Consider the following 27,443-nt stretch of genomic DNA (forward strand, 5'->3'; position numbering starts at 1 on the left):
CAATTGGAACCTAGGCTTGCCGTATCAAAGCAAAATACTGTGAGGTGCCTGTTGGCTTTTTTTAATGCCATGATAAAGCAATATAGCGTGGGGGCATCACTTTACTATTTCATGGACAATGCCATCCATGTAATTCCACCAATTTTTCTGGCACTGTTCTTGTTAATTCATGGCTTTGTCAGCTCTTATTCATTTGCATTCAGCCTTTGCTAGAATTTGCTGCTTGTTTATCATTGATGAACATAATTGGTAGCAATTCAGATCTGCTTTAAAGCGTATTTTGCCTTTCTAAAGACACAGCCATGCAAGTATCCAGCATCCCTCCAGCTTCCTATTTTCCAGCAATGAAATGCAAACCAAGAGGCACCTTTACCTCCTTCCCAGAACCCTGCATACTGGCTACCTATGGTTCTGCTCCAGACGGATGGGGCCCACAGCAGCATCACTCCTGATCATGCTTCTGAAGGCAGTATAAGAATTGCTATCATTCTAGGGGCTCCCATCATCCTGGAGCTTTTTTCATGCCAGGGTTAAGCTCTTGCCTACAGCTTCCCACATAGTGGGGTCTTCCAATGTTACCCCAGCCGGATGGGAAGAAGTCCTGCAATGGTGCCCATCCAACTAAAGTAATGCAAGTAGTAACTCAGAGATGGAAGTCTCTGTTGTTCCTTTTGATTGCATCGTAGCCCTAGTATGGCTCTTCTTAGCAGCAAGGTGCCAAAATACTCTCTTACTACAAGCAGTAAGAAATCTTTAAACTTGTAGTTAAGAACTGTTCATTTAAAAACAATCTGGTGAGGACATTCACATTTTCCTGACTATCCCTTGGCCTACTCCTCAGTACAGATATAAATAGCTAACCCACCAGTGTTTGTTACCTATCCTGATCAGGGCGAGGCAGCAAAGACAAAATGACATCAGAAATAAATTAACCAATCACTTTTTCTTCTCCCAGTTGATGCAATGGAATTGGAGAGAAGGCATCTGTGTTTATATGTAAGTATGCATGTATATGTGTGTGTGTATACATACACAAGCACACATATACATATATCAAATATTTTTATTCGCAAATTCACATCAAAGTTGTCTCTGGTATGCGTAATCTTTTATAACAGTACTGCTCTTTATATTACAGGTTTTATTGTTTTAAAATGCTACAGCACTGCATCTATAGTATCTCTTTTGTCTCAGAGTGCTTCATAGTATCAAGTGTGGGAGAGAGAAAATTAGCCAAAAAAATCATAGCAAGTTAATAACCATCAATGCCTTGAGTTATTAGCATAACCACATAAATTGGACCTTTAAGCTATAGAATCCTCACTCTTCTTGTCTCAGAACATTCCTTCCCATTTGCACCGTTTACAGACTTCTCAAAATAAAATAGTGGTTAACAGCTGTATTTGTTCCTCTGTTTGATGGTGACAAGAGATGGGGCTTCCTGCTTGGTGGATACTTCTCCTTCCTCAGAGCTGAAGTACCAACTCTGCCTCTTTAGACCTTTGGAGGAACAAGGAGGAAAACAAGGGGGGATGTGAAGCCAGCTTTCAAAGTTTGGCTACTCTGAAGGTTAGGAATGATTTCTCAAAGAAAAATCCATAAACTTTTTGTATTTTTATTGTTGTTAAAGCTTAAAGCCTGTATATAAAAGTTTTATGCCTTCACTGTGAGCCTTAAGGAATATAAAGCACTAATTTGTTTTGTTTAAAAGTTGCTATCACAGCTTTAATCATTGTATATTGTCCACAATTTCAGAGTCGTATCCTTAGTGAGTACTCTATTAATGTTTTATTATTATTATTATTATTTTACTTTTACAGGAGAATAAGCGAGGTTGCTTTTTGTTCTACCACCTGCTTTTTCGATTTGTATTTATATTTTGTTTCTGTTTTGGAGTTCTGGTGCTCAGGATTCCTCTACTTCTGTTTTGCTTATCTAGAGACTGATTCTTAAGAAATGTACCTATATAAATAAATACCCAAGTATACTACTTTGTATTCAAGATTGGCTCATCACTTATTCCTCCACTTCAGTGAACTGAATTGTCACAGACAGCACAATGAGTGAAAGTTGCAGACCAAGCAACCAGCAGCTTGGTTTGGATCGTGCACGTACAGTGATGTGTCACAGCAAGTATTTTAATTGAGAGGATATTCTTATGGGTGAAAGGGATGATAATCTCTTAATGTGCCTATCCACAGTTTTTATATGCACTTTTATTAAAAATGAGAAACTTTAATCTTGTCAAATTAATCAGGAGGCTCTCATATTTAATTTGCTTACAACTTTTGGTTTTGTTGGGACTTTCATTGGACACCTTACTGATTTCAGTGAGGTATGTCACCAGAGATTATGTGGCCTTTACTGGAAGCAATGGAATTCCCACATAAGTGTCAGCTAGAAATTTTTTTAACATCCACCTTCAGATTAGAGTCAAGAAGAACTGTATATACTGTACCCTCCTCTAAAAAAGCAGCTTTGTTTTTAGTTACCTAAGATACTTGAAAAGTTTAACATGCTATTTTAAATAAACAAAAACAGCAGCACGCTTAACAGTTGATGAACTAACTGGAAATTGCAGAGCCAAATATACCTGAAGAAGATACTGAAATCTATTATGGAAGTACTTCCCATCCGTGTTTTTTTGTTAATGCAGCTATTTTGTAGTTTATCAGGGAGGGTTAACATAGAATCAATAAACAACATTCATCAGGTCTTTGGCTATTTACTTCTGGATACCTTTCTGTGGGTCTGTGGTGTTTAATACTGTACTATGTTTAATCTTACATTTTGGGGATGTGGAGTACCATCAAGAATACTCTTTTGTATTTTAAAATAAGCCCAATGCTTAAACATTTGGAACTGAATGCAAAAGAAAAATATATTTCTTCATCTCTCCATCCATTAAACCAGTCAGCAATTAAATATATTTTAATCTTCATATGCTCAAAGGAATTTTGCTATGACTCTCCCCTATGTTAACTAGTCACTGCATGAATCGAATCATCTCACGTTTTACTCAGGTTTGCTGCAGTTTCTCTTGTATCCTTATCTACTACAGTAACAAAGCATAAAGCCGTGTAGGAATCAGGCTGTTAATTTTATATGGCAAGAATATGCAGCTTCCATCAGCCCATGGATTTTGGAGGCGTTACTCTTGAAAACGGGTGGAACCAAGCCTCTATAGCAGCCTTTCTCAACCTTTTGACCCTGGAGAAACCCTTGAAATATTTTTTAGGCCTCAGGGAACCCCTGCACATTCAGGCTCAAATATAGGCCTGAAGTCACAAAATGGTTATATTCATTTCATGGGGAGGCCTGTATATATGCATTAATAGTGTTCTTAAACTAAAAATAAAAAATGAAACCTCTTTAATGTGAAGTTGCCCGAATTTGAAATAATTTTTAAAATAAATCGTGATCTCCCAGGGAACCCCTACTGACCACTCATGGAACCCTGATTGAGAAACCCTGCCCTATAGAGAAAGGTTTCAAGAGGTGAAATAAGCATCATAAGGAACTGCAAACCCCGCATCCCCAATCTTTTAAAAATGTCAGTTTGGGGGGCCCAATGATCTGGGGGGCTCTGAGGAGCATTAGAGATACTGGTAGGCCACTTATGGTGCCTTTTTACCCATTGTAGGGTTCTGACTTTTCAGCTTAAAGTTTTGAAGAGTTTATCTCTGCACTTATATGGCAATCACTGAATGGTACTTGCACGTAGTATGGAACACACTTCTGGCCCCTGGAAGATGGGCATAACCAGAAAGGGTTAACTGTACTCCTAGTTCTTAGTGCCTCTTTAAAGAAGCTGCATTATTTACTGGGTTTGGGTGACAACCATGTGATCCCAGGAAAAACTTTCCTGGGTTCAAAAGGCACCAAGTGCAACAAGGTGCTCTGGAAGTAGTGTATGCTGCCTGCACCTTGGCCTCAAACATATTATGGAATTTTGTATTATATTTTTATCCCACTTTTTAAATACACATTTGGTCAATTCAAGGTCGTGAACATGCCTACTATTCCTGTTTTCTCCACAAGAGCCACCCTGTGAAGTGGGTTGGGCTGAGAATGACTGGCCCAAATTCACCCAGCTGGCTTTCATGTCTAAGGGAGGCCTAGAACTCTGGTTTCTAGGCCAGTCCCTTAACCACTACATGAATGACTTGATTCATTTAAATGAGCTCAAAGTGTGAAACTTCCTATTCTCTGTCTTTTCAAATTAAGGCGCAGAAAAATTGATTTATTTAGCAGTAACATAAGATAGTCATGACATACAGAGATAAGATCAATGTTATCTGTGGTCTTCACTACTGAAGTAATGCATGTGACCATCAAAAGATCAGGTTCAAAAATTTCTTAGGTGAACCATTGTCTCCATGCTGTTCCCAAAATGATAATTCTTTGTCTATTGCAGCAAAAATAAGTCTGGCAGCACCTTAAGAACCAAGAAATTTGTTGAAGTAGCTCACTTAATCAGACACAGAAACACCATTAGAGCAGTGAAGCCCTCTGGAATATGTGGGGTCATGCAGCACCATCTGCAACTGGTTAAAGCAGCAGCATCTTTTCCTGAGATTATGTGCAGGAAAATATGTAGCTACTTCAAAGGAGCTGAAGACAGAGACTACGTATGCACTCCTGAATGTTTTGAAGTTCATTGTAATATTTATCTCCCTAAAGCAGGATGCATACAAACATCACCCTAAATGTTACATGTTTATTCCATTATCTAAAAATATACAGTGAATAAGAGAGCCTCAACAAACAGTGAGATGGTCATTTCAGTTTCTCATACTTAGCATTTTGTACTGAAGTCTGATTTCAACAGCACACCTTTGACTACACTCCACTTCTAGAAAGCTGCATCTTTTTCTCCTGGAGAGAGTATATACAAACCAAAAGCCAAGTATGGTTGACAAGCCAGTGGAAAATCAATGGATCCACATGGATAGCAGAAAACAATACCTCAGAGTATAGCATAACATTCAGCTTATCACAGATTCAGCTTTATTGGTCTGACATTAGAATTCTCACATCTTAAAATTTATAGTCCAGAACCGTGATAAGCCACACTGTTCAATAAAAAAGTAAAAAGGAGGTGCAGAAAGCCTTCTGGAATCTGAAATGGAGAAAAACAAAAACAAATGGATCATACTATTTCTTTAAAATGTACAGTCCCTTACAGCTTTTTATATCACTATCCAAAGCAAGACAAATAACATGGGATCAAAAGCTCAGAAGTCAGGTAGTACATTAATACCCCAGATATCAATATGTGGTGTTTCTATTGTGAATGGTTGACCTTTTAACATACTTCTCATTCCTCCTTTTTTAAAAATTAGATCTATCCAGCCTATATGACTCAACAGCTCAGGACATGCAAATTGTGCATGGACACATGAATTCTTGGCTTAGAAGAGTATACTATTTGCATAAATAACAGTAATAAAGCTGCTGTCATAAAGTTGGAATGGGCCACTAAGTTCCTGAGCAACCCTCTTCTGTGCAGGAATCCAAGTTAAAGCATCCAAAACAGATGGCTACCTAGCTTCCACTTTAAACACTTTCAATGAACCCACTACCTCAGCATAACTGGTAGCAGTGTACAGTAATTGTGACTGCAAATAAACAAGCTTGTCTTGTCAGAATCTAAACAAGCACATGCCATTTGTAGGAAACTAAACCACAAGTTTAGCAATTTACAGGCCAAGGGAATTTCAACTCCAGCAACCCAGAGCATGGTCACATGGAAAGGGGGACACAACAAAACTTATGCTGGATTGTTGGGTCAGATGCTGTGAGAAAAAACTAAGCAACACGGTTTCCTTCTTCCTCTCAACAATCCAGCCTGATTATTTGTTTCCTATTCCCATCAGGCATGGGAAACAGCAATTAGTTGAAACTTGCTGATGGAAAATGTGAAGGCTCAATTCTAGAAACCAATAGCTGCAAATCATTGGCCACATCTGATCTGATTAGGAAACTACCAACCATGTATACAATCATGTTTAAATATAACATGTAGTGCCACCTATGGCAGGTGAGGTCACAACTCCCACCTGAGGAAGCTTCTGTATTTAATCACATGCCTGACTGGCAACAGCTAATCTGCAGAGAAGTCTACACACAGAAATAACAGTTACCACAAAAATGTAACCAATGGTTTGATACTACAGGGTAGTAAATTTAGTTGAGATATTTGGAGGAAGTTCCTGATGGTAAGAGCTGTCTTAGGAAGAGGTATACTATATTCCCCTTCACTGAGAGTCCTAATAGCCATCTTCCAAATGGTTCAGCAGATCTTGCACTGAGCTGCCTTCTAACTCTGATTCTATAAAATATCAGTCCTTTTCAGCGAAGTGAATTCTTTTGTAATGTGCTAGTTTCTTTGGCAAAAGGTTTAGCATTATTAAAACTTGTTTTTGTATAATTAATAACATATTTGTAGAAGTGGATATTTCTAAGGAGCTGTATGTTGTTTTCTAATGGCTGCCCCTAAGAGTATACATACCAGCTCTTATGTTAAAAGTTTGTTAACAACATTCATTGCTTTTGTTTTATTTTAAAATGTAAACCAGTTGGAAAGAATGTATGTTATTAGCTTGTTTTTGTATACTTTCAAGCTTTCTTACAAAGTTAATTTGAAATTTAATATTCACATTCTAACAGTGCAAGCTTACACCCATCTATTAAAAATTAAGCCTTTTTGAATACTCATGAGACCATGGCTAGATAAAAAGTACAGGGCTATACTTGGGACTTACTTTTGAATGCTGCAAGTTTTTTAATTTGTCCCTGTATTTCAGTTCATCTTAGTCTGCAGGAACACATTTAGCATTATTTACACTGCATCTCTAAATACTTCTTTTAAAGTTTCTTTGAGTTTGTTCTATACATTTATTAATCATATCTAATTAACAGAAGGCATTCTGGACATTTTCCAGTTCAAAATAGTCCAGAAATTCCCAACATACAGTAGGATCTAACATGTCTTACCTGAAATAACTCCTAGCTTACTGTCACACATAGATTCCAACCCACAGCAATAAGAAGAGTACTCCAAAGCCCATGAAGAGTGATGCTACTAGAGAGATGAGCAGTTCTTTGTAAATGTCCCGGGTATACTTGGTAGATGTCACTTCATAACTGAGATAGTAATTAAAGATGTAACCAGACAGATTTATAGAAATCTTGGTAATGCATATTGGAAAAACACACTTTTATCCTATATATAATAGAATTACAATTGACTGTACAGATCACCTACCTTTAATCTAGCTAATAACATAGAAATTAAGCAGACAAACCTTCTTGCCAGAGATAGAGAGATTGACTAAATACTTTGTTCAGACTTAAGTTAAACAGAATGGAATGACTTGAAGGAATAGGTTAGCAACTGTCCTCAGCATCAATTATTATTACTGCTATTAAATTTTGTAACCAAAAGTTAAATGCTACTGCTGCTAGAAATCTTGACATACCTATCCTGTCTCTCATGTATATGCATTTGATAAAATTCCAAGTTTATCAAAATTTCACAGATTTTCATCATTCAAGTTTAAATGTATGTTAAATTTCTTAGTTAAGATTTTTTTGACTTCTGAAAACTGCTTTCCAACCCTTGAGAAACAGTCACATTTCTAATGGCAATGCTTGTAATACAATTTTAAACTGAGCATGGGGCACAAATCCTGAATGTAATGTTTATTGTTTCTAACTATTTGACTGTCTTCAAGTTTTGACAATTGAGTATCTCCATTCCTGACATAAAAGCAGGTTATGATGCCCCAGATATTTATGTTCAGCAAAAGAAGTAATAAGCATAAAATTTCTGCTGCTTAAAAGAACAGGAAAATATGTGACCTCCATTTGTGAGATCCTCATATTGGTAATTCAGGTGCTTTCTGGCAAACCTGAAAGTTCTATGAATTTCATTTTTATCTAAGTACTTTTCTGATGATGGAATCATGGTCACCAACTTTAGCCAAGATGAGACAGCCCTCTGAACCCTGGTGTATAGTTAAGAGTTGTGACTTCCTGAGTGATTTTATGCTGTATCTTGGAGTTATTTTGCAGGATACAGTCTTTCATGAAAATTATCTCAAACCTTTTTCATTCCAGGACTATGTCTCTGTCAGTTGATGGAAATCCAGTATTAGGAATTTATTTTGAGTGGATCATGACATGCCTCTAAAATCTACGATGGAAGTTCATCACAATGACAGAAGCCAAAGTATGTGAGAATTATACAGGGAAAAGCTGCCTGAATCAGCCCTCACTGTTTAATAAAGTATTTAAACAACAGACCTTAATTATCCCTTTAACTGAATTGACTGAACTAGGGAACCGATTCCTTTTCCACACTGGTATATCACATGTTGGATAATTTTGCTGATGAAATATATAAAAGAAGCAATAAACTTAAGTGATTTGTTGATTCCCTTTATATATTATTACAACCAACAGGAAGATCTCATAATACTCAGCAGCACAGTATACAAAATGAACAGTACAATCCTGATACCCTTGCAAAGATTTTTTACTGTATTTGTCCAGAACAAAAATCTAGGCTAAGTATTAAGATTCCTACAGTAAGCAGTAAGATTAAATAAAGGATTGCCAACCACCTCATGTATTCACAAGTAACCAAAATATATATCTGCAATACTAAGGATACACAAAGAACCAAGCTGTGAAGAACATGCCAATGGCCAGAAGCACCACAGTGAGATGTGGAAACACAGCCGGATTCACTGGACTAGTGTATCTGCTCATTGTCTCAAGCTCCTGAAATGAAGGGGGTGGGGGAGGGAAGAGAAAGAATATAAGACTGTGAAGATTTAGGTACTCTTTCTTAATATATTTCTCAGTAACACAAGAGAACTGCAGTGGGAGGCAGTTCTCACTATTTCCCACTCCCCCCACCCCCATGGATGCTGAGAAGGATGGATGCAACAGTGAGAGCTAGTTTGGTGTAGTGGTGAAGGAGCTGGCCTAGAAACCAGGGGACTGTGAGTCTTAGGCCTCCTTTAGGCATGAAAGCCGGCTGGGTGATTTTGGGCCAGTCACTCTCTCTCAGTCCAACCCACCTCACAGGGTTGTTGTTGTGGGGAAAATAGAGGTGAGAATCACCTTGAGCTATATATAAAAAAGGCGGGATATAATAATAATTACAACAGTCCATTGCCTGTTGATGCCACTACGACCTTTCCTCGCCCTGAGGCCTGCAAACGCTCGTGGCCTCCCTACACCCCCAACCCTCCCGCTACAAACAAGGCGGTGTCAGGTCCACGGGCAGTCCAGCTTGTGTTTGTGGAAGGCGGAAGGAAAACTTTTTCTGTCTTTTGCTAAGAAAGCCACCGGCCACCAGCATCCAACTATCGGGGACCGCTGAAAAGCTTTCCCGTGGTTACAAGCCCGCCGGAACTGGGCCTGCCAATCACCAACGGCGGCAGCCGGAAAAAGCCGTCGTGCAAAGCCAGCCGCCGATCCCCTCCCCAACACTTACCATGGCTGCGCTGGCGAATCCCCTGACGGAAGGACACGTCCGTTCCTTCCTGCCATCCTCGCTCCGCCCTTCCGCCTCCGGAGCGCCGTTCGTCATCGCCCTCCCCGGCCTGCTGGGAGTTGTGCTTGCTGGGAGTTGTAGTCTGCTTGGCCCTCTTGCAGGAGAGCCGCAAAGCCGTCGCGAGAACTACATCTCCCAGAAACGCACAGCGCGGTCCCTTGTCTTGCAGCCCTGAGCGCGGGATTTAGAAGGCGCGAAGAGAGAAGGGGTGGGAGGTCAGGCTGGTGAGGGGGACGCGCTTTGGTTCTCGCGCGGCGGACAGAAGGGCGTGTAAGTCAAAGGCGGTGGGGGCCCTGCTGGTGCACTCAGAGGGAGAGGAAAGGCTCGGGGACGAGCGTGGGGCGAAGCTGCTCTGGCGGAGCCGGCTGTGCAAAAAAACGAAAAAAGGAGGGCTCGCTACCAGGTGGCGTGGTGGGTGTTACCGTTTTTATTATTGTTATCATTCCAGTTGGGTTTTCTAATTGTGAACCCATCAAGCGTGGCGCGGGATGCTGGAATTGCAGAATTGAATGATGGAAGGGTCGTTCATCAGCAAGGGGTCAAAGGCTTAACGCTGGGTGGGTGGCTGAGTACTTTGGATCCACACGGAAAGGCATTGACTGCAAGCCTGAATCCACCTGGGTAGCTCTCCGCCTGCTTCCTTGTGCGGCGGGGCTTTGTGAATTTCCCAGAGAGGCTGACTGGCCCTGGAAGAATTGGCCTTCAGACGAGCGCGTCTTGCCAACGATGAAGAGAATCTAGGTTCTGTTTCCCAGTGTGATACCCCATGCTAGTAGAAAAGTGAGGTCTCCTCCGTTTTCTTCGGATTCTACAGCCTTTGAGTTGAGGCTGACTATGAATACTCGTCAGTAATTTTTCATGCCTCAAGATGGTCTTATCCTTTTAAGAGGTCCCCTTACAACCTTTATTGGAAATAAATTATCTTAAATATCTCTATGCTACCTGTAACCATTTACTTGGCATTAGCTGACTGCAATTAAAGGTTTCATAATGCACCCCATTACAAATACTTAAACTTTTCTTGGGGGTAAAATTATTATTAATATGCCACCTGACTCCCAACAACTCTGGGTGGTTACAGATAAAAGCATTAAAAACAAGAAAAAATACAGTGATAGACAAAATGTAGAGGGAAGATGGGAAGGGTGACCAAAAAAAGAAAAGGATGGGAACAAAAAGAAACAAACCCACAGAGTCCATAGGGGGAATGTAACTTCTTTCTAAAGCTGCTTGATGTGTTACTTAAGATAATTAATTAATTGACTATGTGATATTGATAAAAGATTGACTAATCAGTACACTGAGAAAAGAATATATCTTGCTCCACTGCTACAGCACTAGACTTGCTTGTTGTCATTTTAAACCTTAATCTATTACTTTACTTTCTAGGTTTCTCCTCTGTTGCATCATCTCAAATTCATAGATCAGCCAGTCAAGATGGGAATCCATGGTTTGGCCAAGCTGATCGCAGATATGGCCCCTAGTGCCATTCGAGAAAATGACATCAAGAGTTACTTTGGCCGGAAAGTGGCCATTGATGCCTCTATGAGTATTTACCAGTTCCTAATTGCTGTACGACAGGGAGCTGACATGCTGCAGAATGAAGAAGGCGAGACTACAAGCCACCTTATGGGTATGTTCTACCGCACTATCCGAATGGTGGAAAATGGCATCAAGCCGGTCTACGTCTTCGATGGCAAACCCCCTCAGCTGAAAACTGGTGAATTGGCTAAGCGTACCGAGCGCCGAACTGAAGCAGAAAAGCAGCTGCAAGAGGCCAAAGAGATGGGTGAGGAGGAAAACATAGAAAAGTTCAGCAAGAGACTAGTAAAAGTGACAAAACAGCACAATGATGAGTGTAAGAAACTGCTGGCCTTGATGGGCATCCCGTATGTAGATGCCCCTGGTGAAGCTGAAGCTAGCTGTGCTGCGCTGGTGAAAGGAAACAAGGTCTATGCAGCTGCTACTGAGGATATGGATTGCTTGACCTTTGGCAGCCCTGTGCTAATGCGACATCTTACTGCAAGTGAGGCAAAGAAACTGCCCATTCAGGAATTTCATCTGAACCGTATTCTCCAGGATTTGAGCTTGACCCAGAAAGAATTTGTGGACTTGTGTATATTACTAGGTTGTGATTACTGTGAAAGCATCCGTGGAATTGGGCCCAAGCGTGCTGTGGAGCTTATCAGGCAGCACAAAAACATAGAGAAGATTATTCAGCAGCTAGATGCTAAGAAGTATCCCCTGCCCGAGAATTGGCTGCACAAGGAGGCCCAGAAACTCTTCTTGGAGCCTGAAGTTGTAAACCCAGAAGAAGTGGAGCTGAAGTGGAATGACCCCAATGAGGAAGGACTCGTTAGCTTCTTGTGTGGGGAGAAGCAGTTCAATGAAGAAAGAATCCGTAACGGGATCAAGAGACTGAACAAGAGCCGGCAGGGTAGCACTCAGGGCCGACTGGATGATTTCTTCAAAGTGACTGGTTCTATTACCTCAGCCAAGCGCAAGGAGCCAGAACCTAAGGGATCAGCCAAGAAAAAGGCCAAGAGCAGTGGTACAGCAACATCAAAGATTAAGAAAGGAAAATAAAGCTCTAGAACAGTGCTAATTCTTCTGCACTCCACTTTGGCTTGACAACATATATTAAACAGCAAATCCGGGTTCTTTCTGTAGCATAGAATTGCCTTATAATACTCAAAAAATGAAACAATTGTTGGTAGCCCTTTAACACGCACAAAACCGCTGCATTCAGAAGACGTTTGGAACCTGCTAATCAGTAGTCCCCAAATACTCTTGTTGAGGGACCTATAGCTTATTTCTCCTGTTGCCTTGAGTACTGTGAAAGCTCAGTCATGCCATGTATGGTGTTTAATCTGTCATTGCTAACCATACTGTGATGAAATGGCTTAATTTTGAATGGCAGATTTCAATAAATGGCGACTTGCTAAATGTGCATAGATACTAAAATGAATTTTATGAGGTTGCAATACAGTGTTAGTAGAAATATCTCTGGTGCTCAGAGATGAGTCTTTACAGCTGCTGTTCAATAATCTGTTCACTTCAATACTTGTCAGATGAGATCACTGCAGAGGTGATTTATTTAGCTTCTCATCCTGCCTTGGTTTTGCAGCCTATCTTTGGCCAAAAAAGGCTGTTGTCTACAATGGCAGGAATTCTTTCAAAAGTGGACAGTATCTGAGGATTTAAAAATAATAGAAATTAAAAAGTGGCAGTAGTGATAACTTGGCAGTGGGTAAAAAAACTTCAAAAGGAAGTCAGAACCTTAAGAGTTTCATGTGTATTTTACAGTACAGTAGAAATTTTCATGCTGGTCTTAGCATTTGACTTATAATGTTTAAACCTGCATGATGGAAAAGAGGAAATATGTTTTAGAAAAACATTAGGAAGCCATTTGATTTCTTTCAAAAGTATGCAATCTCCTTTTTCATTACTGCATCTTGTTTTATATCATGCTTAAACAAAACAAGTTTTAATGGTTCTGTTACTTGAACCGTTTTTTTAAAACATTCATGGGAAATTTCTGCTTATGGTTCAAGAACAAAGTGTGAATTTCCATTTCTCTGAATTGAAAAGAGGCAGTGGGTGGAGTTCAGGTAAGAATCAGGAATAAGGGTTTCAGGATTAGATATTGGTTAAAACAAATTAGGATTTATTGTACAACGTCAAGACAAGGTTTTAAATTGAAGCTTGCCACTAAAATAATTGTGTGGATTATGTTCAGGCATTAAAACCACAGTGAGGCAAACAAATTCTGTATTAATAGGACAGTGCATGAAATGGAAAATGTATTGTTTCAAATCTAAGACAAACCACATATTCTAGAAGTTCTGACAAACCATTTTGGGTTCACTGTGATTCAGCATAAACACAATCTGGGCTCCTGATTGTTCTGGGTTTCAGAGAAAGCAAGATCTGGAAAGGTCCCAGAATTATTTTATGGAGTGAAGAGGGCAAAGTATGCCACTCTTTCTCCTCTCAGCAGTTCCCGGTATGTTGTATCCCACCAACTTGCAGGCCAGTGCTGATGTCCCAATATTCACAACCATATTCTTTTAAAAGCAAAAGTATACAGACATCTATTCACCTTTAAAATGCTTATATATTGCAAGGCTTCAATAAAACACCTGTAAGTAATATATTATTGGAGTTACAAATTCTATAACCTTGAAAAGTAGAATCAAGGATTCATTTAACTGACATAAATATATTATAAATATATACATTAGCATGATATATATATGTATGTGTATATCTATCATCTATCTCCAGGAAAGTAGTATGCTATGTTCTTGGTAGGTCTTTATTGCAGCTGCCATTCAACAGAAAACCAAGATTATGCTCTAGCATTCATGGGCAGCCTCCCCGCAAAATGGCTAGATTAGTTGGGTATTACTAGTATCCTGATACTTTGATATGTCAACATAACTAGGTTACAAAAGGTATTGCTTTATGTTAGTAGTTACACTTGGTAAAATATTTGTTCATAATTGCATTATTTGGAAATCAATATTCAAGCATCCATGAATACCAATGAAGAAAAACAGCACAAATCCTTTTTTGGTTTCAGAGACTGAACTCCCACCTCAAAACTGTAGAATGTCGATGATTTTTCCTGTTGTATAAATAGCTGTATAACACAATAATGTAGAAGAAATAGCCCGTTAAGCTGTATATGATATTGTCAGAGTATTTTGTTCTAGAGTCAAAGGCAAGATGAGTGATGGAAGTTCAATGGAATTTAAGAAATGTCTTAAAGCTCAGTCTAGTTTGAGGTGTATCTTTGTGATGGTAATAAACACTCTCTGTACAGTCAGCAGTTTATTTATACAAATAGGTATCCAACCAGATTTCTCCAGAATCCTTCAAGGTCCTGCAGTGATCAGAAGAAAAGGAGAGTTAATTAAAGATTATGCTTAACTAATGAACTATGAACTTCTCTGAACTATGAAGCCAGAAGACAGTGACCTACTTATTCCTTAATAATACCAAATTTCTCCATGGGTACATATGGTAAAATATCTACAAAAGCTGTCAGCAGTGGCTTGCATCTGTATTCAATACCATGTTTGGCACAAAGAGACTTCACCAAGGGGGTTGCCTTCCCTAAGTTGTGTTGTGGCATTCTGGGGAAAAGAGTGCTACTGAAAAGAAAAAAATCCAAGTTGTCCATCAAGCATGGCTTTTTGTAGATAGGGCATCCAATGTAGAAATGTTTGCCCCCAAACTGAGAGTTCATAAGGTGCTTCATGCACAAATCATGAAGCTCTGTCTTGCTCTGAAATAAATCATTGCATAAAGGAAATTGTAAGACGTGTAGCCAACATTTCTTTGAAGTCTTACTGGTGTTCAGTTTGGAGGTACTAGTGCCCAGTGAACCAATCATTAAACAACGATTGGTCCATGTTACAAGTAGTCTGGAACTGAAATGAAAATTAGGTGTTTAACCATAGAAATAACTTGCTTAAACGTCTAGGTTGGCAACTAGAAAATAGTGGCAGGTCCTTCTTAACACACACTACGTTTTTCATTCACATGACCACATAGTATTCATACTCTTTAAATAGTAATTTTATTAAAGATTATAATTACAACAGTAAAAACGAATACAAACTAAAAAAAGCAAAAAAGTAGAAGGTGCAGAAGAGAAAGGGAAAAAAAAATTAATATAGAAAAAAATATATATAAAGAAGTGACTTCCCACCTTCATCACAAGTAAAAACAACTTTAATAACTTATCCCCTCTTAAAATACAACAAATTATCTCTTCTTCCCATATCCCATCTTTTATCTTTAAACAAATCCATAAAGATCATCATTTCAGTCCTGGTGTCAGCAAAAGTCCATTAAGGGTTACCAGAAATAACAACATATCTATTTTAACCTTGATCAAATAAACCAACTTAATATTTTCATTTATTTATTTATTTGTTTATCAAATTTGTCACCACCCATCTCCTCCGACCGGAGGAACTCTGGGCGGTTTACAATATAAAACAATAAATATATAATAAAATTCCAGTATAAAATACACTATAAAACAATTTCACAAAAGTACCATAGTTTACAACATAATAACCCAGCACTCCCCCCAAAAAATCTTAAAAATAAACCACTGCTTCAAAACAAGTTGAAGTTCATTTTAAATAGTAGAAAAGCTAAGCAACAGACAGTCTGTTTCTGGACTAATAGTAGTTACTCCATAAATGCCTGGGTGGACATAGACATCTTTTAAGTATTTTTCTAGTTCATTTTAATAGGCAAGTTGGATGGAAATAAAGGCAGTGACCTTTTCATATTCCTTCCTTTTATTTCTAACAATCTTAATCTATAGTCCATGCAAATAATGTCTTAGAACTTAATTTATTTTCATTTTTTCTTTGTCCCTTTTCACAAGATCCTTCAAAGCTTTAACAAGCCTCTTTTGTAAATGCAATATAGAAAAATTATCCAGGTCACTCTCTTGATTTATGGTTTGTATATCTCTTTTAATTATTAAGACATCAGCCGCTTTCTTTTGTATGTCCACTGTAGCACCTTTATCCATGTCATTCTTGTAGCCTGTCATTTGTAAATCCACTTTCAACTCAGTCTTGATCTTGTCAGGTAAAACTTGTTCCTCTTCCATAACATCCTTTAGACACAGTCTCTCCACAGGGGCAGATGTCTTTGTTGACACTATTAAAATTAATTTCTGAGTTCATTTTTCAAAAATATCCTTCAATATGTCCAATGTTAGAATATTTTGCTTCGTTTTATAATTGTAAGTCGAGTGTAAGTGCTCTTCTTCTTTACCTGTAATTGTCTGTTCCCTCTAGTGTCCAATTTTTAAAATCTTATTATTTTTTCCAACTTCTGGAGGAAGAAATGGCGAACTGAAGATGACTCCACAAATAACAGAGCTGACAACCACGGCAGAATGAAGAACCAGCAAGCAGACCAGCTCTTCAATAATTCCTCTCCAGACAAGGAGAGGACTTGAGAACACTCACAAGTGCTCCAGACAGCTGCTCCTCATGAGGAGACTGCAAGACAGTGGCCTCCAGTGGGCTTAGAGCTCTGGGAGATGAGGGAATAGCCATCTTGCTCAAACCACAGTTGGCGCCTTTGAAAGGACACTAAGTTTGCTTGCTTGCTTTTCTAATCACCTTCAGAAATTGCTTGTTAACTGCTTTTCAGCTATTAGAAACCTTTGGATTGATAAGTTTGACAGCACTGGGTGAGTTTCCTTCGATCCTTAGTGAAAGAAAATTTTAACTACAATTTTAAGAACTTAAAACATTTTTTTGAATAAACAGCAAAAGGGTGATTAAAATGTTGACTTTAGAAAGTTACAAATGGACTAAGGGTCCAGATAAATTTGAAATAAGACTTTGGAATTAATTAAAGAATTAATTCTTCCCATGGGAAAATGTTTTTGTTTTGAATTTTTAAAAAATTGTTCCTACTCCACTACTTACTGCCCTAGGCCAGTCTTTAGCTTAGTTTCTTCAGAAGGAGGAGCTACTGACTGTAAGTGTCAACTGTTACAGAATGTATAAATTGGTGGGAAGAAGCACAATACTAGGTTGTGTGGAACTTTAGTAATTTTCCTGCAGCAAGTTGAACAGCCCCTTAGAAGTAAAAACTGTTTTGCCTTTTTTTTTGGAAACTTAATTTTATCTAGGCAGAGGTAGGTAGAAGTCTTGCTATGGTTCAGATAGATGGCTCATCCTCCTGGATTGAGCATTACTCTGAGAAGGCAGAACGAGGTAAGAATGCAACTCTTTTGAATGCAAGTATTTAATGAAGTGATCAAGTAATAGTATGTGGAAAGACTGGATTATTGCTACTAGAACATAAGATCTATAATGTTCATTTGAAAACTGGCAGAATGCTGGAAAGCGTTTAGCCAAAGAGATCAGAAAAATCACACACCAGGCATTTCTATAAAAATAAATGTATTTACAGAAAGCACAAAAACATCTTACAAGCTGTGCATTCACATGCACTCAGAGAGCAGCAGAGGAGGCTGTGTAGAAAGAAGGAAACTGAAACTAAAACAAGTCCAGGCAAGGTTCCTCCCCCAGGCAATGCAGCTTTTAACACCCAAATTGAGGACAATTATGTTCAACCTCTTTACCCTGCCAATACTTAAGGAAGTACTCAATTACCATGGTAACATTAATTTCTGTAGCAGAAAATATGCCAACGAAAACAACCACCCACACTTGTGTGGTCCTGTTTTTGCAAAAGTGTCCCAGACATTTGGCAATTTTCAGTACAAAGAAAAAAAGAAAGAAGAGAAAAGAGCTTTCATAGGATAGAAACAGTCAATTACATGAAGTGAGGTTCTATATTACAATGTTTTCTTTTTCATCTAAAGCTTTATTTATTCTCGAATGTATTCCCCAAGGCAGGAATTGCAGGTTTTAGAAAAAGATGGTTCAGTGAGCAATAAATCCTTATTTAATTACAAAAAGCTGGGCAGACAAGTTCAAAGGAAGGGAAGAATGGGAAGAAGAGATCCATGGCTGAACCACCATTTATTAAGCTTGGCAAGCTAATGCTGCCTGGATGGAAATGGTTGGGGGATTGGTCATGGCTAAGACTGATTGGAACAAGTCAGTCACTTACTTGCTCAAATGCCATTGCTTGCTTTGAGAGATTCATGGCTAACTGTAACTTAAATCAGAGCTTATGTGATGTATAATAACTGAACAACAGACAGAATAGCAGGAAACTATTTCTACTAAGGATCCCTAAATGAATGGATCAATCAGATAAAATGGGACATCTGCCAGGCCAAATTCTATGGAAGATGAAGAGTTTGTCATAAAGAAACATTTGTAATTTAAACTCAGTACATAGATTAATTCCCTGTTGTTTACCCCAGCGATCCCCTGATAACCTTAGGGCCCACAGGTCAAAGTACAGACCTTTATTAAAAGATTCAGTAATCAAACTACACCAACAGAATATAATGCTCATAATGTGATCCTGACAGTCTCAACTTTCATTTGTTAAAAGGCACCTTCCAGCCCTTAAGACTGGAAATGGGCTTAGAAATCAGTGAGGGATGGCTGTTACCTTAAAAGCCAAGGTTAACTAAACAGGATTTCCATCTCTCTCTCTCTCTCTCTCTCTCTCTCTCTCACACACACACACACACACACACACACACACACACACACAGAGTACATATTGGGAACAAAACAGCACAGCCTGGTTCCATTTGGGCACAGAGCACCCAAGACTGTCCTATTCATGGAACTGATTTTGCATAGAATCAGACTGGAGCCCTAAATGGTGACTGGAAGGTAGAAGACTAATGGCAAGACATGGCCTCTTCAACCTGGTGCACTTCACAAGTGATAGTCTTCAACTCCCATAATCCCTAATTTTGAGATTATGAGATTTTAATTTTAGCACATTCAGAGGAAACTAAGTTGTGAGAAATGAAGTATATCTTAATTATTGACACTTTTTAAAAAGCATGAAGAACACAGAATAGCAGCATCTGCAGCGGGGAAGGGTCAAAATCTGCAAGACGGTGGACCCAGAGCCACACTTGAAGTCCCATTTCTTTTGTACATGTGGCAATGTTGTATGTGATGGAGTTTTTAAAGGTTAATAAAAGAACTCCAAGCAGCAAACAGCAATCTTGCAGAGTAGAAGCGTGAACCAAAAAAAAGAACTTGCACAATAAGCTTAATTACGTTCAGAAATAAATTCAGTCTTCACATGGTAGTTAGATGAAGAAAAATAGAGATAGCTTACTTTTATTCAGTAGATCTGGATACAGGTAGATTCATAGTAGAAAGCAGTTAATCATCACTGGTTCTTTGTAGACACTTTCTATGTAGAATAGAAAGTCTGCATGCAAGTGAGATGGAAGGATGAGAGCTACATTCTGCAGCAACTCCTGCTTGCAGGCCTGCCAGAAGGGTAACTGGAGATTGTTAATCCCCAAGCCCAAGAAGAAGGAGGAAGTGGAAATCAGGTGACCCACGTGACACCCGACAAGCACAATAGAGATACATCTACTAGAGAGACCCCCTTATGCTTATGAGACAATGCTGAGTTGACCCCTGATAATTCCAACACCCCTTCTCAAGTTAGCATGTCTCAGAGTCCACAAGGGTCAACTTCTTCTGCAGTTCCTAGTAACTGCTCCTCTGCAACAGCTTCGTGAGAATGTCTGCAGTCATGTTCCTTGTGGGACAATAGTCTAGTCTGACTATTCCTTGCTCTTGCATGTCCTTTACTACATGATACTTAACATCAATGTGTTTAGTTCTCCCATTAATCTTTTCTGAGAGTCTAATACAACTTTGGTTGTCTTCATAGACCTGAATAGGGGTAGATTCCTCTATTCCCATGTCTTCAAGCAGTAGCTTGAGCCATGAAACCTCTTTGCGTGCTGACACATACTCCGCCTCTGTGGAGGAATGTGCAACTGTGGCTTGTTTATGGCTTCCCTAGCTTACTGCTCCACCCCCATAGAAAAATACATACCCACTAGTGGATTTACGGTCAGTAATGTCTTCTGCCCAATCTGCATCTGTATACCCCATTAGTTTAGGATTGTCAGTGGCTGGTAGCTTTAGTTTTAGGTGTATAGTGCCCTTTAGGTACCTTCCCACCCACTTAACACCAGTCCAGTCTCTCTGTGTGGTGTGCTAGTTTTTCTGCATAGAACATTTACTGCAGCTGCTATGTCTGGCCTAGTGGTAGTGGCTAGATACAATAGCTTACCTATGGCACTTTTATAGCCATTGTTCTCAGGTAAAAGTTCACTAGGTTCCTGTTGCTTGTGGAAACCATTGGTGTTGGCATAGGATTGGCATTTTGCAGTCCTAAGCTCTCCAACAGTTCTAGGATCTTTTGCTTCTGGCTTAGAAGAAAGCTTCCATCTTCTTCTCTTTCAATCTGTATCTCCAAGTAGTAGCTGGCATTGCCCAGATGCTTGACTTCTACTTCTTTGTTCATGTTGGACACAATTTCATCAAAGTCTCTTTTGCTATTATGGCAAATCAACAAATCATCCACATAACAAAGAATGTACACCTCTCTGCCATTTCTGCGTCTTGTGTAGAGACAGGGATCAGCTTTGCCTTGAACAAAACCTTGCTTAAGAAGTACTTGGTTCAACTTCTTATTCCATGCTCTTGCTGCTCGCTTCAGGCCATAAATCCCCTTCTGAAGTTTGCAAATGAGTTGCTGTGTCTTGGGATTGGCGAAGCCTGGAAGTTGCAGCATGTACAGTTCTTCCTCTATCACTCCATGTAGAAATGCAGTCTTTACATCCAGGTGTTCAACACTCATGTTCCTGGAAGCTGCTAGACTCAGGAGCATTCTGATTGTGGTATGTTTTACAACAGGAGCAAAACATTCATCATAATCAAGTCCATATTTTTGTGAATAGCCTTTTGCAACTAGTCTAGCTTTGTACCTTTGTACTTCTCCATTTTCATCTTGTTTGGCTTTGAAAACCCACTTGCATCCTATGGCTTTCTTGCCTGTTGGTAGTTTTGTCAAAGTCCATGTTTTGTTCTTGTGTAGAGCCTCTAGCTCTTCTTGTGCTGCTCTCTTCTACTTGCTTGCCTCATCTGGTAGCATTTGCTGCACTTTGACTCATGATGCAGGTTCCTTTCGTAATGACGACCTTGCGAGATAGGTGAGTCTCTCAGCTTGAACTCCTTTGTTGGGTTGTGATGAGTGTCTTGGAGAAGGTTCAGGAGTGGCGCTTGGTGGTTCAACCCCTTCTGCATCCTCAGCTTCATCATCTGACTCTGGTGGAGTTTCTGCCTGGGCTTGTCCTAACAGTCAGGAATCACACTGAGACGAGGAATAGGTCTCTAGTGTTTATTACTGCTACATAAGACAGAATCCTAACAAACTGAAGAAGCGTGGGAAAACCCAGACAGATAAACCCCAAAAGTTAAGGTGGGTCTGATCTGTGTCTCTTTGAATGGCTGCTTAATTCCTCAGTACTATGCATGCGTTTTCCCCCCTGGATAGAGGCCCCCTCCTGCTCGCCATCAGTACTCATGACAGGGCTTCTATCTCTGTCTGGGTCGGTGTGGTGGTTGTGTCTTCAAATGTTGGGCTAAATGCCTCAAGCTGGTAACTGCTGCTGTTGGTTTCTGCGCAGTCATCATCAGCATGACTGTGGTGGCCTCTGCCTTGTTCATTGAAGTACAGCACTCTGCATGTGCTTACTTTTCCTGTCTTCGGGTTCAGGATTCTGTATCCCTTGCTTCCTGGAGCATACCTGATCATGATGCCTTCTTCAGCTCTGGGGTCTAGTTTTGATCTCTTCTCCTTTGGTATGTGTGCATAAGCCTTGGATCCAAATACTCTCAGATGCTTCACGCTTGGTTTGCATTCATGCCATAGCTCAAAAGGTGTTACCTTGTTGGCTTTGGTTGGCAGTCTATTCTGTAAGTATGTAACTGTTAAAACAGCATCTGCCCAGTATTTGTCAGGCAGATCTGCTTCTAAAAGCATACATCTTACCATGCCCATTAGTAAGCGATTTTTCCTTTCTGCAATTCCATTTTGTCCAGGTGTGTATGGAGTGGTTAGTCTGTGTTCCATACCTAGTTGTTTTAGGTATGTTTGCATGGTTTGTGAAATAAACTCACCTCCACAGTCTTTGGAGGGCTTGAGGGGTTCTGTTGAACTTGTTGGTCACCATGGCTATATACGCTTTCAGCACGTCTGCTGTTTGGGATTTCTCCTTCATTAGGTAGGTCACACAGTATCTGGAAAAATCATCTATAAAGCATAAAACATATTTATTTCTGGCCGCTGATGCTTGAAGAGGTCCACACAAATCAGTGTGGATAAGTTCGAGTGGCTTGGTTGCCTGCATTTCCCTTTGTTTGGGTATGGCTGGTCTTGTTGCCTTTCCTTTGATGCATATCACACATTTTGATTGGCATTTATCATGGTTGCTTATTTCAAAATCTCTTACCATGCCTTCAGTTTTCATTCTAAAGATTGTGTTAAAATCACGGTACACAAAACATCTGTGACAGGTGGTGGGGCTGTTGTCCTCCTTTTGCTGCTGACAGGCGAGGCTGACATCTTGTGGCAGTTGTTCGCAGTGCACCTGGTTGACTCCATCCTTTTGAAAACCTGTAACATAAATCTTTTCTCCACTGGTGACTTTACATTGTCCATTAGCATTAAAAATCACACCAAAGCCTTTGTTATTCAATGTTGAGACACTTAGTAAATTAACTTCTAAGTCTGGCACATAGAAAACATCTTCTGCTATGATATCTCTGTATTCACTTCCATTGATGCATCGCAACGTCACACTTCCTTTTCCTTGAATCAAAGTTGAATTGCCATCTGCTAATGTTATGCTTCCTTCTGTGGTTTCATTTAGCTCACAAAAGTCACTTTTATTCCCACATAGATGCCTGCTGGCCCCTGAATTGATTACTCATCGTCTAGGACATTTATTGGTATCAGCTTTATAAACAGTATATAAAGCCTTTTCACTTTTAAAAGATTTTTCCTTGGATTTATCTTTGAAAAAATCCTTCTCGTCCTTATTGCTGCAGAACCTTGAAATATGTCCTGGCTTCTTACATGAATTACAGATAATGGCTCGTTTTTCTTTCCTTTTGTTTTTCTGATGTGTCACTGATTGCTCTGGCTCACATTTACTCTTCATTGCTTGGTAACCAATGTCTCTGCCAGGCTTTCTATTGTTATGCAAACTTTGTCTCCGAGCTTCTGATCTGATCATTCCAAAAATTTGAGAAAGATTTTTCACTTCTAAATTCAGACCAGCAACAAATGGAAAAAAAATTTATTTGGTAAAGTACTCAGCACAAAAGTCATCTTAAGTTTTTCATTCATGAGAATCTGGACTGTGCTCAGCTGATCAAAGATTGCCTGTAGCCTGATCAGGTGGTCATTTACATTTCCATTGTCTTCCAAATTGCATGCATGCAGTTCTTGTAACAAAGAGATCACTTTCTGATCATCAGCTTCTGAGTACAGGGTGCATACATTCTTAATCATTTCCTTAGCAGTAGAAATATTTTTAATCTCTGCTAATCTGTCATCTGGAAAAGACCTAGCAATAAGAATTTTAGCTCTCTTATCCTTTTTCTTCCACTGGTTTTTGGCTTCTTCCCCATCCTCTGGTTTAGGTTCAGATAAATCTAGAGCATCTAAACAATCTTCAAAATCTAGCTGCATCGTCAATCTGAATAGCCATGCTGAGTAATTATCCTCAGTCAGTCTTGGTATGGGGGAAACTCCCTCCTCTTTCTCCACTGAGAAGAAATTTTTTTTTCTGAACTTTGTCTTTTAAATGTGCAAGCAGCTTTCCTTTTGGCTGTGAGGCCAAAGCCTTTTCAAAAATCAGTTCTTGGTCAGTATACTGGACTCTGCTGGGCTGCACTGGTCTGTATTGGTCTGTACTGGGACCACAACCCTTGATGGAGTTTTTAAAGGTTAATAAAAGAACTCCAAGCAGCAAACAGCAATCTTGCAGAGTAGAAGCGTAAACCAAAAAAAGGAACTTGCACAATAAGCTTAATTACATTCAGAAATAAATTCAGTCTTCACATGGTAGTTAGATGAAGAAAAATAGAGATAGCTTACTTTTATTCAGTAGATCTGGATACAGGTAGTGTAATGATTGCCTAAACCCAAATACTCAGTCTCACAAGCTCGGGCTTAAAGATAACTGATTTATTAAAGGAATAGTATGCAAATACAGAGAAAGCTGAGAATGAGCAAAAGCGCGCCAAATACAAACTTAAAAGCCTTGCTTGTAAGCAGGTCCCGCCCCGTCGCTCGTCAGGACGCTCCCCCTCCCAGGTGCTGAAAGCCGTTAGACGCGCCTGGGAAAGTAACCTTGAACAGGAGCGCAAACCCAAACATGCATTCCAAGCCCTCAAAACAATGGAGGGCGAAAGAATGAAAAAACTCTGGGTGAAGGAACACGGAACAGAGAATGACATGTGAAACGTTACAATGTTAACCAGACATTAGAATGAGAACATGACATATTGCCCCCCCAAAAGAAATTAGGGAGCTGGTTTGTCAGGATAGGCAGAGTGAAAGTGGGCTACGAGACGAGGAGAATGCACGTCTGGAGCAGCAACCCATTCAGGATGAGGGAAATGTTTCCAGCGGACGAGGTATTGTAAAGCGGAGCGCTGGCGTCTGGAGTCGAGGATAGATGCCACCTCGAAGTGTTGCTGGTTGTCAATCATGAGGGGAGGTGGAGGAATGGGTTGTGGATGCCAACGGTCTGACGACAGGCAGGGTTTGAGTAAGCTACAATGGAAAACAGGATGTAAACGTTTAAGATTGTGAGGCAAATCCAGTTTAAACGTAACAGGGTTCAGTTGAGCAACAATTGGAAAAGGACCGACAAATTTAGGACCAAGTTTTTTAGAGGGTTGAGGGGACTTGATAAACTTAGTTGATAAGTAAACTTTATCCCCGACCGCAAAGGATGGTTCTGGGGAACGCTTCGCATCAGCATGTCGTTTATAGGTAGCTTGGGCATGGCTGAGAGCAAGGAGAATATTAGACCATGAGTCTTTGAGAGAGTCTGCCCAGCCAGCGAGGGTGGCTGGTAGCGGTTGAGGATGAGGAAGTTCAGGAATCGGAACAAATTCACGTCCAAAAACTGTTTTAAAGGGAACTTGACCGGTGGTTTGATGAATGGAATTGTTGTAGGCGACCTCAGCAAATGGGAGTAAATCGACCCAGTTGTCTTGTTGGTAGTTAACAAAAGCCCTGAGGTATTGTTCCAATGTAGAATTAACCGCCTCTGTAGATCCGTCCGTTTCTGGATGCCAGGCTGTAGACAGCGACTGTTTCGTACCCAAAAGTTTCAAAAATGCCCGCCAAAATTGTGACGTAAATTGTGTGCCCCTGTCACTCACCAAACGGGCGGGGATACCGTGGAGGCGGTACACGTGGATGAGGAAGAGGCGTGCCAGCTGTTGTGCGGTGGGGATAGAAGCGCATGGGATAAAGTGAGCTTGTTTGGAGAAAAAGTCTTTAACGACCCAAATGACGGTTTTTCGTTGACTAGGGGGTAGATCAACGATAAAGTCCATGGAGATATCCTGCCAAGGGACAGATGGAGTGGCGACGGGTTGAAGAAGACCTTGGGGCTTGCCTGGTTTGCGCTTTATCGCCGCACATACAGGGCACGCAGTGACATACTCCTTTAAGTCTTTGAGTAAAGTTGGCCACCAAAATTGGCGGCGAACGAGGTGCAGAGTTTTTACGTAGCCAAAATGTCCAGCTAGCTTGTCATCGTGGCAGCGCTGGAGTATGGTTTTTCGCATTGCTTCGGGTACATAGAGACGATCGTTGCGCCAGGCAAGATCATTGGTGAAAGTTAAAATGTGTTTATTGGTTTGCAACCAAGTATCTGTTTTAAGGTGGGAAAGTAACTGTTGTTGCAAATCGGAGGGAATTGACAAGGACGGCGGGCGGCTAGAAGGCGGAGCGGCTGGAGGCGGAGTTGATTGCGCTCTGGTTTGGCTGCGAGTCACAGCTGCCAAACTTAATTGTTTGTCGGTCCAGACGGTGCCCTGGACCGTTGGCCCTGGGCCAGCATCTTGGGGTCTGCGCGAAAGTGCATCAGCTAAAAAATTTTTCTTGCCGGGTATAAATTTAAGAGTGAAGTCAAATCGGCTGAAAAACTCAGCCCAGCGCAGCTGTTTGGGACTGAGTTTCCGACTGGTGCTTAAGGCTTCCAGGTTTTTATGGTCAGTCCAGACTTCAAAAGGGTTTGAAGTGCCTTCCAATAGGTGTCGCCATGTCTCTAAAGCTGTTTTTACAGCAAAAGCCTCTTTTTCCCAAACATGCCATCTTCTCTCTGTTTCCGTAAATTTGCGAGAGAGGTAGGCACAGGGTTTTAAAGCGCCAGATTGGTCAGATTGTAAGAGAATTGCTCCTATGGAAAAATCAGAAGCATCGACTTGTACAACGAAGGGTTTAGAGGGGTTCGGATGCTGTAATATTGGTTCTGTGGTAAAGATTTGTTTGAGCGCTTCGAACGCTTGCTGACAGGCTGGAGTCCATGTAAGGAGCGCGCCTGTGTTCTTTGAACGTCGCGTATCCCCCTGTCCTTTAAGTTTCAACAGTTCAGTAAGGGGGAGGGCGATTTCTGCAAAATTTTGGGCGAATGCCCTATAGAAATTAGAGAATCCAAGGAAACTTTGTAATTGTCTCCTGGTACGGGGAGGCTCCCATGCCACAATAGCTTCTACTTTTGCAGGGTCCATTTCAATGCCCTGAGCTGAAATTCGGTACCCTAGGTAATCAATTTGCGACTGGTGAAAAGCACATTTGGACAGTTTTGCATACAACTCTGCTTTTTTCAATTTAGCCAGGACCTGACGCACCAAGTGGATATGTTCTGACATGGTTTCAGTATAAATCAATACATCATCCAAATATACCAGTACCCCCTTAAATAGGTGGTCATGCAAGACCTCATTGATCAGTTGCATAAAAACTCCAGGTGCCCCGGACAAACCGAATGGTAAGACTTTATATTGGAAAGCCCCAAGAGGACAGTTGAACGCTGTTTTCCACTCATCCCCTTCCCTTATGCGAATGCGAAAGTAGGCTTCTCTCAAATCCAGTTTTGAAAAAATTTTGCCTCTGGCCAGATGTGATAACATATCTTTGATCAGGGGCAAAGGATATTTATTTAATATTGAGACCGCATTGAGCCCGCGGAAATCGGTACAAAGCCTTAATGACCCATCCTTTTTTGGCCTGAATAGGACAGGAGCTCCTACCGGGGAATTTGCCGGCTCAATGAAACCCCTCGCCAGATTTTTGTCAATGAACTCCCTTAGCGTGGTAA

At 40.3% G+C, this 27,443-nt stretch overlaps 2 protein-coding genes across 3 annotated transcripts; one reads left to right on the forward strand and one right to left on the reverse strand.

Annotated features, from left to right (window-relative positions):
- Positions 1 to 4,987: 4,987 nt before the first annotated feature.
- TMEM258 (transmembrane protein 258) lies at positions 4,988 to 9,593 on the reverse strand. 2 transcript variants are annotated; one of them, XM_063289197.1, is made up of 5 exons: positions 9,512 to 9,593; positions 8,681 to 8,790; positions 7,000 to 7,149; positions 6,768 to 6,820; positions 4,988 to 5,122 (listed from the first exon to the last, which is right to left on the reverse strand). In XM_063289197.1, the coding sequence occupies exons 1-3, from the start codon at positions 9,512 to 9,514 to the stop codon at positions 7,023 to 7,025; spliced, it is 240 nt and encodes a 79-aa protein (XP_063145267.1). In that variant the 5' UTR covers positions 9,515 to 9,593; the 3' UTR covers positions 4,988 to 5,122; positions 6,768 to 6,820; positions 7,000 to 7,022. The 2 variants fall into 2 exon arrangements, with proteins under 2 accessions (XP_063145267.1, XP_063145266.1); XM_063289196.1 differs by lacking the exon at positions 6,768 to 6,820 and having other exon boundaries at positions 9,512 to 9,590.
- A 153-nt stretch (positions 9,594 to 9,746) lies between these two features.
- FEN1 (flap structure-specific endonuclease 1) lies at positions 9,747 to 12,517 on the forward strand. The gene is made up of 2 exons (XM_063289198.1): positions 9,747 to 9,982; positions 10,961 to 12,517. Exon 2 carries the CDS (start codon positions 11,009 to 11,011, stop codon positions 12,155 to 12,157), a length of 1,149 nt encoding a protein of 382 aa, XP_063145268.1. The 5' UTR covers positions 9,747 to 9,982; positions 10,961 to 11,008; the 3' UTR covers positions 12,158 to 12,517.
- The last annotated feature ends 14,926 nt before the right edge of the window (positions 12,518 to 27,443 follow it).

This window comes from Candoia aspera, chromosome 1, assembly GCF_035149785.1.
Source record: "Candoia aspera isolate rCanAsp1 chromosome 1, rCanAsp1.hap2, whole genome shotgun sequence".
Taxonomy (NCBI): domain Eukaryota; kingdom Metazoa; phylum Chordata; class Lepidosauria; order Squamata; family Boidae; genus Candoia; species Candoia aspera.

Bases quoted from the DNA above. Each gene is read 5' to 3' on its own strand.
- TMEM258 (XM_063289197.1), bottom strand. The intron at 7,150-8,680 runs GTATCCTTAGTA...TTACTATCTCAG, and splicing joins TTCACAGCTTGGTTCTTTGT to TTATGAAGTGACATCTACCA.
- FEN1 (XM_063289198.1), top strand. From the start codon at position 11,009: ATGGGAATCCATGGTTTGGCCAAGCTGATCGCAGATATGGCCCCTAGT.